The following is a 12,055-nucleotide window of genomic DNA, read 5'->3' as shown; positions in this document are numbered from 1 at the left end:
TTCTTTTAGTTTCTATCCCTAATATTGTGCTTGGCTATAAGCCAAGTTTGTTTCGAAAAAAATTAAGGGTTGTCCAACAGGGACAGTTTTAAATACAATTTACCCCTGTCAAAAAAAAAAAACAAAATAAAATAAAAAAAAAATATAAAATAATAATACCTTTTGCATAGAATTTTCCAGAGCTAGTGGGTCTCAGCAACTTTATACTAAGCTGAGAGATCAAACTCCACTTAACCATTATAGGGTTAGTTTTGCAGGTAAGTCTGTTGATGGGGTTGATATGATGATGTGGGGGGAGTGGCCGAGTTTGGGGCCGAGTCCAATGGGGATGAGATATTTTTTTACGAATGTATGGGTGATAGCTGGGCGATCCTATTCTTCCATCCGGTGTACTAAACTCCCGTATGCACCACGAATTTGGCTCGTGTTGGATCCTTGGTTTCTTGAAGAGGGGCATCAAACCAATAGCATTGTCCTGCGATACGGCTCAGTCGCACAAGGGATGCATCGGGGATATCGGGGAAAGAGCTTTGGCAAACTTGGAAGTTTCGATTATCCTATTACTCATCAGTTTAAGTTTTTTTTTTTTTATAATAACAGAAGATTAATAATAATAAACAAAATATGGATAATACAAAAAAAAAAAGAATTTTCATATTATTGCAGATGACGAACGTGAACTGGCTTTGAAGTTCAACATGCTGGCCTCTTTATTATACAATTTATGCACGGCCGATCTTCCAGTCTTGCGGAGCCCCAATGGCAGCCACCTATTCTTATTCTTATGAGCTTAACGCTAATGGCATTCCCCTCACATTCCGCGCTGTTTTCATTATCGATGAAAAGAAGAAGCTGCGTCTGTTAATCCTTTACCCGGCGACCTCTGCATTATGGTCCAAAAGCCCAAATTTTTTTTAAATTTTGCTTCCTTTTTGATATCTTTAATTCTCAAATGATAAAAAAAAAATGTTGGAAAGAATTTTCTAGGCGCTTTGAAAGTCAGCAGTTCAGTTTTGTTTTGTTTAAGCCTAAAAAAGCGGGAAAATATTCACAACTTGCAGCTAGTAAAAAGAGGTTTGCTTTTAATTTAATAACTAATGGAACCATATTAAGTAAACGTTTTAGTTCTTTTTATTAAAAACTTAATTTTCTGTAAGAAGTAAGTAAAAATTGAAATATGGCCCACTCTTGATAAACTTATGAAGTGGTCAAATTACCTAAACAACAAAATTCGAAATTCGAAAAAAATAGTTTAACCATACTATATGTGCACTTTGAGGCCAGTATCTCTAAAATTAGAGTTTATACAAAAAAAAAAACGGCGTTTCGGCCCATAGTTCCCTGGAAGGAATTTCGATAATTTTCGATTCTTCGCGTTAGAGACTTCGAACAAACAAAAAATAAAATATTAAAAAAACAATTTCTTTTAATGAAAATATTAAATGCAAAATTAAAATACAAATTCTATTAATGAAAATATTAAATAAAAATTATTCCTTAGTGCTGTAAAAACAACATATTATGTGTTGTGAATAGTGTTAGTGCTTAGTGTTGTGAACACACAAAATGTCGAACTTTACACCTTCCGATTGGAGCATAGTGTTGCATAATTAAGGTTCACGGTTTTTTAATAAGAATCTGGTAACCCTTACACCATAGTGACCATGGCAACCATGGCAAAGTCTCCCTGTCAAATCGGACACTCGTGTTTCTGCAAAGCAAGGAAAAGGTGCAAGTAAGCTGAAGGAACTGAAAAAAATCAGGTAAGTGGATTTGCTAAAGAAAACCTGAACATTAGACATCTTGAATTATCCTCCACTCCAAGTGCCCCATTTTCTTTTGACTGTTGACCTGCACCTTTCTGTTGTCGGCCAAACAATATTTCGGCCTTCAAACCGATTCTCTGCATCAGCTCCGAAAAGCACATTAGTATGTGCAGTCCTTCTGCTGGACCACGGGCAACTATATATGTATTGCCCACGGATGCGGATGCCGGCACATGGAAAATATCCTCCTGTTCCCACGCCACCGCCGAGGCTTTCAACCTGATCAGCCTCCGGGCTCTGATGGCCAATAATGAGCAGTACGGAGTCTACATGATACGCCTCTTCCAGTCACTGTAGTTTCCCTTCCCCTCTTACTTTAGGAAAGTGTAACCCATAAGAAAAGAAAGGTGCCAATTTCTATTTCTGTGCCAATTTGTCCCTCAGTTTTAAATCTATCGACATCAAACACTTTCTTCTATATCTATTGTGCCTATTTTTTTATTTATTCAACCTTTTAGGATACTAAGGGCTGTAGAAAATTTAATGTTTGATGTTTGCTGTTCGATTTCTGTTGTTTAAAAGGTTGAAGTCTTTTTTCCACTAGGGTACGTTATATGGTAGTTTAGATAGCTTAGATTGGGTGATTCTTTTATATGGGCCTTTTAAAACACATAATTTTAATGTAATTAGCTCTTGTGTTATGTCAGAGAGTTAAATGCCTGATGTCAGAGTGAGCGAGAAGCGATGCGTAAATCGAGAAGATGGCAGAGTTAGAGCTTTTGAGTTATTTTAAGTTCGTCCTGATTTTTTTGAAGGGAAGAAAATTTGTTTGCTTTAATTGCAACACTGCAAAAATGTGGTGTGCACCCCCTTAATCAAAAGTTTCTACTTTTGACTACATTTTAATAAAACTAGTTGTCGGTTGAAGAAGCGTTGACCAAATTTTGTGACAACAAATTAAAAAAGGAAGTAATTAAATCACAGAAAGCTACACAACAATCGTTCTCTCTGAGCGAGATGAAGCTACAAAGCAAACTGCTATCTCGCTTTATTGTTTGAACTCGCCACTTGTTTCGCTCTCACTCTGACGATTGCATGTGAAAAAGGTTGCAGTGGTTTATCACTCGTTCTCGCCCAATCGTTCTCGTTACTTCTTTATAATTTTCCCAACGAGCCTTTGTTGAAACACATCCATGTTTGTTTATCTTTGAACGTATTTGAGTATATGTACGATACAATAGGTATATGTAGGTGTTAGCGTCTACAGTACAACTACCGCTAAATATATTAGCGCCACAACGAGACGACGGATGGTAGCAGTACTCCAGAACACCGATATTTAGTTGAATAGATATCGAACCAACGAACCAATAACGAATAGATAGTATCATCTCTATTCGTTACCAGTCTCAATCAGTAGAAGCCAACAAGAACAAGAAACAAGGCTTTATAAAGCTCGAAAAATTTTGATAAAATAAATAATAATCATCTATTTACTAATTAATAATAATTAATTACTAATACTAATACTAATAATATAATTATATAATAATAATAATACTATTTAATACTAATCATTAGCTATCATCGAATTGAATACTATCATCATAAAAGCGTGCTATTGTTTTCTCACATTACAAATCCTGCGCTGTAAAAGAAGGCTTTATCAGCGAGAAAGACATTAGATAGTTTTCCATCAGCGAGAGGCGCTCCGGATGACGTGACAATTCGAACAAGGCTGGAAAGTTAACTGCTGTAAGTAGTCCAACTATTTTATTATTGGGTTTAATCCCTTCCAAGCTGAGAGAATTGGAGTTTTTCTGATCTCGGTATTTTGCTAGGCTCCGCCCGAAGTTAGCTTTCCTTTTATGTTTTTCTTAAATGTAACACAATATTTGGTTTTTTAAGAGATGGCGCTTTGCTCAACCCTGACGCATTCCAAGGCACTCTCTTGGAGACGCCTTGAATTTACCGGTAAAATTTGTGATTAGGACAAACTACAAGTAGTTTTTGAGATAATGAGGTCTCCTATACCCTAATTGGTATTAAGTCTAATCAAATTGTTTAACAGCACGTTGATCATAGTTTGTTAAAGGTGTCCTAAGGATGTTAAGTACCTTTATTAGAGCCCTGAGTTACGCTGTAACTTTAAAACTTTGCGAGTAAACTGAATTAAAACAGGCAGTCTCGTTTGCAAAGTTTTGGTTTCCTTGTCGTCCTAAACAAGAACAAATTTATTAAATTTGATATTTAGGTATTTGAATATTTATTTAAAATGATGTGGCTTGATTTGTGATGTTAGTTAAGAGAATATTAAATGCTTGGCGATACTGATTCAATTTAGGTGTAAATAATGCTGTTGTTGGGCCTGTGGAGTATTCCTGTTATTTATCTGATTTGCGAAGCTATCAATTAAGAGGAGCACTCTGCCCAGAGCGATTATGGACACCTCTATGTACAGAGTGCCCTCACCCTGGGCTGGGAGGTGGTGGGGGAAATGAAACTTTTCAAAAACTCGTATGTATGAGGATCACGAGCTATGGGAATGCCAGCGAATGGCAATAATAATAAAATGATTAATCGATGCTACATGACTGCATATACAAATAATTCCCAGCGGTGTGTCGTCATCAGCGTCATTACCCACATCGTCCTTCTCATCATCATCATCATCATCATAGTCATCATCATCAGTGGGGGGAAAGTGGGTGTAAGTGGGTGAACAGGAGTGGGTGGTTGCTACAACTACATCGTCATCAACAACAACATTATCATCCTCGCCGTGCAAATGTTTATTGTGGGAATTCGTTTGGTTGAAACGTGTCGAGTGGCAGGACCTCCTCCATGTCCTCCATGTCCATGACCAAGTCCCTGCATCCTTGATCTCTCCACTCCATCCTGTGAATCCACTCCATTGCACGAAAAATTAAATTTATGAATTGTTTCGTTTGTGCGTGACCAGAGATTTACAATAATCAGAAATCGGGAATCAGAGAACACGCTCGAGAGACTAATTAGTCCCTGGCCCATAGTCGGACGCTGTACATACCCATCTCTACCTCCTCATACATATATACTTTTATATACAAGTGCTGCAAAATTATTTGTAATTATAATTTCTCGTGTCTACCAGTTACCACTGGCCCCTCTGATGATTTGGCCATAAGGCGAGTACAAGATTGAATTATGATTGCCAAGAAAATGAAATTAATAAAGGGAACTATATATCCTCCTCTCTATTTTACAATTTGGCATTAAAGAAGAGTTACTTTTAGGCACATAATTATTTAAATATATCTCTTGAATTATTTTCTATTTCAAGAACTATAAAAAAACTATAAAACACCTCGAACTTGCCTCAAAAATGAAGAAAGATATATGAGGAACTTGGCTACAAGGTCCCCTATCTTTTGGCATATAAAGGTTTACAGATAAATCTTATGACTTCCTAAAACCCGAATTAACTAAAAAAACATATTATATTTTTTAGAAAACTTTTAGTTAGCGCCTTTTTTTCAACTCCTTTGAATTATTTTACGTCCATAATTAATTGAAACTACAAAGCAAATTATTTGCAGCCCCACCGTGAAATGCATCAAATTTTTTGCGCTAATGTCGTCCAAGTTATTTGTTTGGTTTTTTGCCAACAATCAATTCTGACCAGGTGCTGATCTTTTGCCAACATAATAGACCACCTATGTCTCAATTTAAATAAAAAAAAAAAAAGAGTTAAAAACGAAAGACAAAAAACTGGGGGGAGCCCATAAAAGTTCGCTGACAGCATTTTAAATATTTATTTAAATGAAATTCATTATTTAAAGCGATTTTTCATTGACCACAAAAACCGAAAAACGTTTGCTGTCCGTGTGGATGGCGGGGGTGGATGGGCGAAAGGGCTGAAAGGATGTTGGCCGAAAAAGGATGAATGTCCAGGATCTACACTCCTTTTTGCATATGTATTGGTATGAGTGTGGGTGTGTGTGTGTGTGTGTGTATGCATTGTATGTTATGTGAGGCTATATGGCTACGCATTTCGTGCTTAAATAAATAAATTGAACAATTATGCGTGGTTGCGGTTGTTTTGGCTTTGATGGAGCCCATGGCATAATCCTATTACCGGGCCATTCGCCATTCGCCAGTTGCCAGTTGCCAGTTGCCAGTTGCCACTTGCCACTTTTCCACAGTTCGACAGTTGCCCCAGCCCTGTTATGACTGCTCCTCTTGCCGCACTCCACGCTGCCCTGTAACTCCACCCATGTACTCTAATATACGTATATTCGTGGTGCTGGGCCATCGGTTTACTTTTCCGCATAAATATGGCCAGCGAGCATTCTGGCTCGGTTAAGTTTCGGCCCGGGCTCCGATTATTTGATGCCCAATTTGGTTAAACTTTGTTAAATTTGCCTTGATTTCGTGCGAATTAACAAGGCTGTGCATTCATTTTCCTAATTGATGTGGCTTTTAAGGCCAGTGCATCACACAATGGCAGCAGGGAATGCTTTATGCTTGATTTCATAGTTTTGGAATTAGAGAAGCTACCAGGTACTTAATTAACAAAATAGTAGGTCACATATTGAACCTATAATAGCTTAAATACTTTTGTTTAATTAAATACGACTCTTTAAACACAATTTAGTGAAAATTAATGGCTATTTTAAACCTCATTCTAAAGTTGGACTATTTCTAAGGCCAGTTTATGTTTATGTTGTGCCAAAAAAAAAAAACCTTAACAAATGAAATATTTTTTTAAACAATCCCATTTCTTAATGGTCCTTTTTTCCCTTGTTCTAAATTTGGGGAAACCCAGTTTCTTGCAACTTATTGTCTTCTGGCCGCTTGTAAGTCTCTTCCCAGGTCCCCTAGCCAGGATGATAGGGTTTATTATCAGTCTGAAGATTGGCGCCGGGAGTACCCCCACAAAAGGTATGCCAAGATCACCGTGTATACCCCAGTCACGGATGTACCATTCCAATCAAGTAGTCCACCTTTAGAGTCCAACCATATTTATTTATTTTTATTTATTTAATTATTTTTAACAATGGTCTACTAGGTTATTATAATTTAAAAAAATTGATTACATCTAGAGATAGTTCAGGGGATAATAAATGGGAATATATATGGGAATAATAATAAATGAGGGTAAATTAGAATTACAAATTGGTAACCAAAGGGTCGGAAGGATCTAGTTACCCTATTAGGAAAGAAAAAATTCATTTTTCCAGAAGTAATTTTGAGTCCACCCGTCCAAGAATAATCATATGAAGTAGCATAGCCCCAGCACAAGTACGGCGCTCTTGTAATGGAGGTAGGTTTAATAGTTTTAACCGGCAACGAACGATGGAAGACTAGTGACAGCATCCCAGCTTAAATTTTTCAATGCAAATAACAGAAACTGCTTTTGGACAGTTTTAATCCTGTTTTGGTGAACAAAATATTCGAAGATAGAACGAACCAAAGAGACATACAGAGTCTTAGTTGTGAAAGGATCATCAAATTCTATTGATCAACGTTTGATGGAAGCTAGCACACCCCTGAACACTAGCAAAGCTAGAACGACCTTTTGTCAAAAAGGACTCCAAGACCGTTGATTAAGAAAACAGAATCTAGGACGTTAATCCCACGTGAGTACGAGACGATGTGAGGCGGCACCATGCACTTTGAGCAGTTAAGTAAGAGGAGATTGTTTCAACACCACAAGAAGACTTCGATCTTAAAGATCCATCATTGAGATAAATAAGCAGTCAGCAGGTTATTGTTAGGAATTTTTCTCGATTTCCCTGCAAGCGTTGGAAGACCACGTCAAGCCAATCTTCTAATTGAAAAGATCATTTATCCGCCCATTGTGTCCACCTTCATTTAATATGCAGCAGTTGTTGCAAAGCCAGCAATACAGGTCAGCGTAGCCATCAGCAATACCATCAGCTTAGACCCATGATGGAAACATTAGAGTGCTATCTTTGCTGTTGTTGGAGCTTACAGTGCCCATCCTACCTCGTTCATGGCCTTTCCGAATCATTTAAAAGTTCTTCCACGATCCCTATTTAATAGCAAGACGCCACCGACAAATTACGTAAAGAAACCAATAATATTATATGGTATGTTCACGCAAAAAACTCACTAACGGCTGCGCTGTGAAAAAATAAGAAAATTCGCACAAAAAAATATATAATTTTAACTTTTTACGTTGATTTGCCATTAGGAAATTTTCTCCTCGCATTTAACATGGGTTTCATAAGAACAAAAATGTTACAAATTACGTTAGTGGGTGAAACTCGGATATTAAAGGGGTATTTCTCGTATTTTTCCGATGCTTGAAATTAAATGTTAACTTAAAATTAGCTTACCCCTATTTCTCATCCATGCCACTTACAACAGGTCAATGAACCCACAGGGGATCATTGTGGATCGAGCGGGGAGTGAAGGTTTTTTCTTTATTTTTCTTAGATGCGAATCACTAACATTATATTAATAATAATTAATAAATATAAACTAATATATAAAATATCACCCCTCCTCTTACAAATAGATATCAAAAAACTCCAATAGCAAAGGACTCCGACTGGGTATTTAGTATAGGCCCACCCTACAGCGACCAGAGAAAAGGAAAAACCGAAGCCGAGGTAGGTGTTTTACTAACAACGGGTGCGAGAAACAGAGAGAGGGAGTGGGGAAATAACCATCAGCGTAGATAGTAATAGGATAACAGGAAATCAGACAAACAGGTGAAACATAGAAGAAAAAAAAATAACGTCTTCGTTGCGTGGCGAAGACCCATGGCGTTTTCAAGGTTATCTCTGCCGACACGCCCTCTTCGTGCCGCATACAAATGTGTATCCTGGAGGAAGAGCTGCGTCGCAACGCCAGGACCTAACACCCGTAGCTTCGGAGCCTCGGCGCACCGCTTTATTTGACTGGCGGGAGGATCATAGCACGAATCAGAGTCGAGAGCAAGGACTTCCCGGAAGGAAGATGTCGCCAGTCACCTAGATTCGTGTGAGAAATACGGTCTAACGAGAATCTCCCTGGCACTGGAAGTGTCAATCAGCTTATCAAGGAGACGGCTCACATGGCCTCGCTGGTCATGCCCAACATTTTGGACGAGATAATTTTAGGCATCGACTTTCGATGCGGGATTCAAGATATCCTATCCTATCCTATCCCTACCCGCACCGCCACGATACCACTGAACGCACCCATGGTCGCTATGGCTCCTTTTCGACGTCATAGAAGAAAGGAGAGATCATAGTCATACAGCGCAGCAGAGCAACGACGAAGCAAGCCCAGCCACATCCTCGCAAGGTACCCTACAGAGTCATCGAAGACCCACTCCTAGAAGAGGAACTCAAACAATTCGAAAGGCTCATCGATCCACACCGCCAAGCATTTGATCACCCTTCGACTTAACGAACCACTGAAATAACGCTACTTCCCTAAGAACCCAGCCATGCAGCAGATTATCAACGACCAAGTGGATTAACTACTACGAGTTAAACGCAAACTTTGTCCCGGACGCCTACCCGGTTCCACGAATCAACCATATCCGGGAGCGGCTTCGGATCTGAAAAATGGATACTGGCTAGGCGTGGCTAGGAGTGCTAGGCGGTACCTTCACGGTAGCCATTGTCCATTGTCCAACCCATGTCTCGCTTGGTACGAAAAGCAGTAAAATGAACTCGAGAGGCACAATTGACCGCAGCTTCTGTGATAGCGTGTCCAAACTTCGAGCACCAATGCACTTCGATCTGGCCATTGTTTTGGCCATACTTGGCCATACGCTGTTATCTCAAGGATATAAATTTGACGTTATTACAGATCATTTCGCCCTCAAATGGCTGAACTCCATCGAAAATATTAAAAGAAAGCCACGATCATTCCTTAGCGGGCCACATGGGGACCCGGAAGGCACTGCGGCGGATCATCGCTGTTTCTGGACCAGTATGCAACTATCAAAGCCCGAAGCCATGGACCAAGAGCACTCAGAAGGTAGTAGCATTGATCAGACGTAAGTTTACCAGTCACCATGGTAATTGTAAGGCACATTGTATTAGCATTAGTCAGAGCAATAGGAACTCTCGCACCCAGGGCCTTTCGTTTATAAAAAATTACAATAAGCTAATCTTAAGAACCCAATTGTAGAAGCAACAGAAGAAGCAACGAGATGGAAGAGTCTGGCAGCGATAAGTCATTGAGAGAATACAACGCGATGGGCGACGAGTCAAGCACCGAAGATTCATCCAGCGAACACAATCCCATGGGGGACCAGTCCAGCAGCGACCATGAATCCCTAGAACACAACACAATTGTTATTGATTCAAGCAGTGAGGAATCAAGCGAATCCGGGGAACACAGCGTGATTTTTATCGATTCCAGCAGCGAATACAACCCAATTGTTATCGATTCCAGCAGCGACGGGTCTGGGGAATACAACCCAATTATTATCGATTCCAGCAGCGACGAGGAGAAAAGAGCATATAACCCCATGGGGGACCAGTCCAGCAGCGAGGAGCAATCGGTAGAACACAACCCGAGAGGTATCGAGTTTAGCAGCGACGAGATACCCACACAATACAATCCGATAGATTTCGAGTCTGGAAGCGACGAGGAACCCCGGGAATACGACCCGCTGGGTATCGCAAGCCCACCTGGACGTATAACACCAGACTCAGTGTTAGAGTCACCGATCATCTCCCCGACATCACAATGGAACCCCCTTATTATGCCATTCGTGCCGGAAACATGTGGAAACGCCCCGCCACCTACTTACGAAATAGGAGATCAAGACTCTGTTTCGACTGAGCCATACCCGCGCAGATTGACGCGCAGCGTGATGGAACGGGGACTCAGCCCAGTCAGATCGGACGGAGAGGAGTCGCCGACAAAAGTGACCACGGCCCGCTCGTCCCGGGTCCCCGTCCCCGGGTCATGCCAGCTGGTCAGCGCATGGCTGGACACGCAGGACAGGCATTCTTTCGCACCCGGACATCTGGAGCAATGCCGAGAGGAGGCGCGGGTGGTAGCCCCGACCATTTACTCATACTACGACGAATCGGACGAATACGTATCTTCACCGGAGCAAGACCGCGAGGAGGTACGAGCGGAGACCCCATCGCTATCTGCCTCATCCGAGGAGTCAGACGGGGTAATAAACTGGCAGTTCCACGAAGCGAGACCGGAGGAGCAGCGACGAGCAGCGGTCGCTGCAGCAAACGAGAGGTGGATCGCGGGGCTGGACCCCATGGACTACCAATCCACCTCCGAGGAGAGTGGAGTAGAAGACATGGAGCTAGAAGAGGAGGCCTACGGAGAAGAGGAGGAAAGCGGCGACGACGAAGCGGAGAACCCTCACGCAGGTGTAGAATCTGGCGACGAATCGACTCCTCCCAGCTCCCCACATATGGAAGCAGGTTGGTACAGTCCCTCGTCCGGGGAGCGAACACCGGTAGGGATTATGGAGGACTCTTGGGTGGCCGAGTGGGACCGGGACTCCATTCCTGACATACGGAACGGGAATGTCCCACTGGAGGCGTTGAGGCGGTACCTCGAACGCAGCCCGGAGATACCACACCCCATTCCGGCCAGGCGCTGCTACTCATGCCCGAATACACCGACGCAACCCTTCGAATACTGAGGAAGGACCCGGGATACATCGCAAAATGCGACTGCACCGACGACAGGCATAGCGACATAGCTCCACAGGAAAATTTAGGCCTTTAACCTTTGAACCATGTACCTTTATATAAATAATATATATATATATATACAAATAAATATAAATTTTAAATTTATGAAATTAAAATATTGCACTCAGTTTATAAGAACTATAAAAAAAAACATAAAACACATAAAAACATATAAAAAAGCCGGCACGATCACAGCCCATATAAGGTAAAATAGCCCCACTCTCACTTTAAATTTATTGATAAAAGCCAACAACGACCATTGGTTACCATAGAGATCTCGCTGCCGGTAATTCGTACTCTGAAATTGGTTTTCAAAAGCTGATCAAGAATACTTATACTTTATAGGGTCTCCTTCACTGCGTTGCAGACTTTCCAAGAGTATAAAAATAAATGAAAGCTACATTTAGGGCCGAAGTTGATATAACCTTGCAGTTAAGATAGGATATACATATGTTTATCGCAAATATCGGATATAGTTGCCGATCTTTATGAGAATTTCGTAATAAAAACAAATTATAGGAATACAAAATAAAGCAAAAAGGACGGCTATAGTCGAGTTTTTCGACTATATTATACCCGCTACGCATCTCCTTCCCCCACAATTTAACT

General features: G+C 40.7%; 1 protein-coding gene across 2 annotated transcripts; it reads left to right on the top strand.

Annotated features, from left to right (window-relative positions):
* The first annotated feature begins 1,555 nt into the window (after positions 1 to 1,555).
* LOC138926024 (uncharacterized) lies at positions 1,556 to 11,487 on the top strand. Of its 2 annotated transcripts, XM_070278284.1 has the most exons (4): positions 1,556 to 1,763; positions 3,348 to 3,521; positions 8,293 to 8,386; positions 9,903 to 11,487. In XM_070278284.1, exon 4 carries the CDS (start codon positions 9,925 to 9,927, stop codon positions 11,392 to 11,394), a length of 1,470 nt encoding a protein of 489 aa, XP_070134385.1. In that variant the 5' UTR covers positions 1,556 to 1,763; positions 3,348 to 3,521; positions 8,293 to 8,386; positions 9,903 to 9,924; the 3' UTR covers positions 11,395 to 11,487. The 2 variants fall into 2 exon arrangements, with proteins under 2 accessions (XP_070134385.1, XP_070134391.1); XM_070278290.1 differs by lacking the exon at positions 3,348 to 3,521.
* Positions 11,488 to 12,055: the final 568 nt, after the last annotated feature.

Source organism: Drosophila bipectinata, chromosome XL (genome assembly GCF_030179905.1).
Source record: "Drosophila bipectinata strain 14024-0381.07 chromosome XL, DbipHiC1v2, whole genome shotgun sequence".
NCBI classification, from domain to species: Eukaryota; Metazoa; Arthropoda; class Insecta; order Diptera; family Drosophilidae; genus Drosophila; species Drosophila bipectinata.
The sequence above is the reverse complement of the archived record's forward strand: the minus strand, read 5'-3'. Positions and strand labels throughout refer to the sequence as shown.

Coding starts and splice junctions, on each gene's coding strand:
- LOC138926024 (XM_070278290.1), top strand. CDS start 9,925: ATGGAAGAGTCTGGCAGCGATAAGTCATTGAGAGAATACAACGCGATG.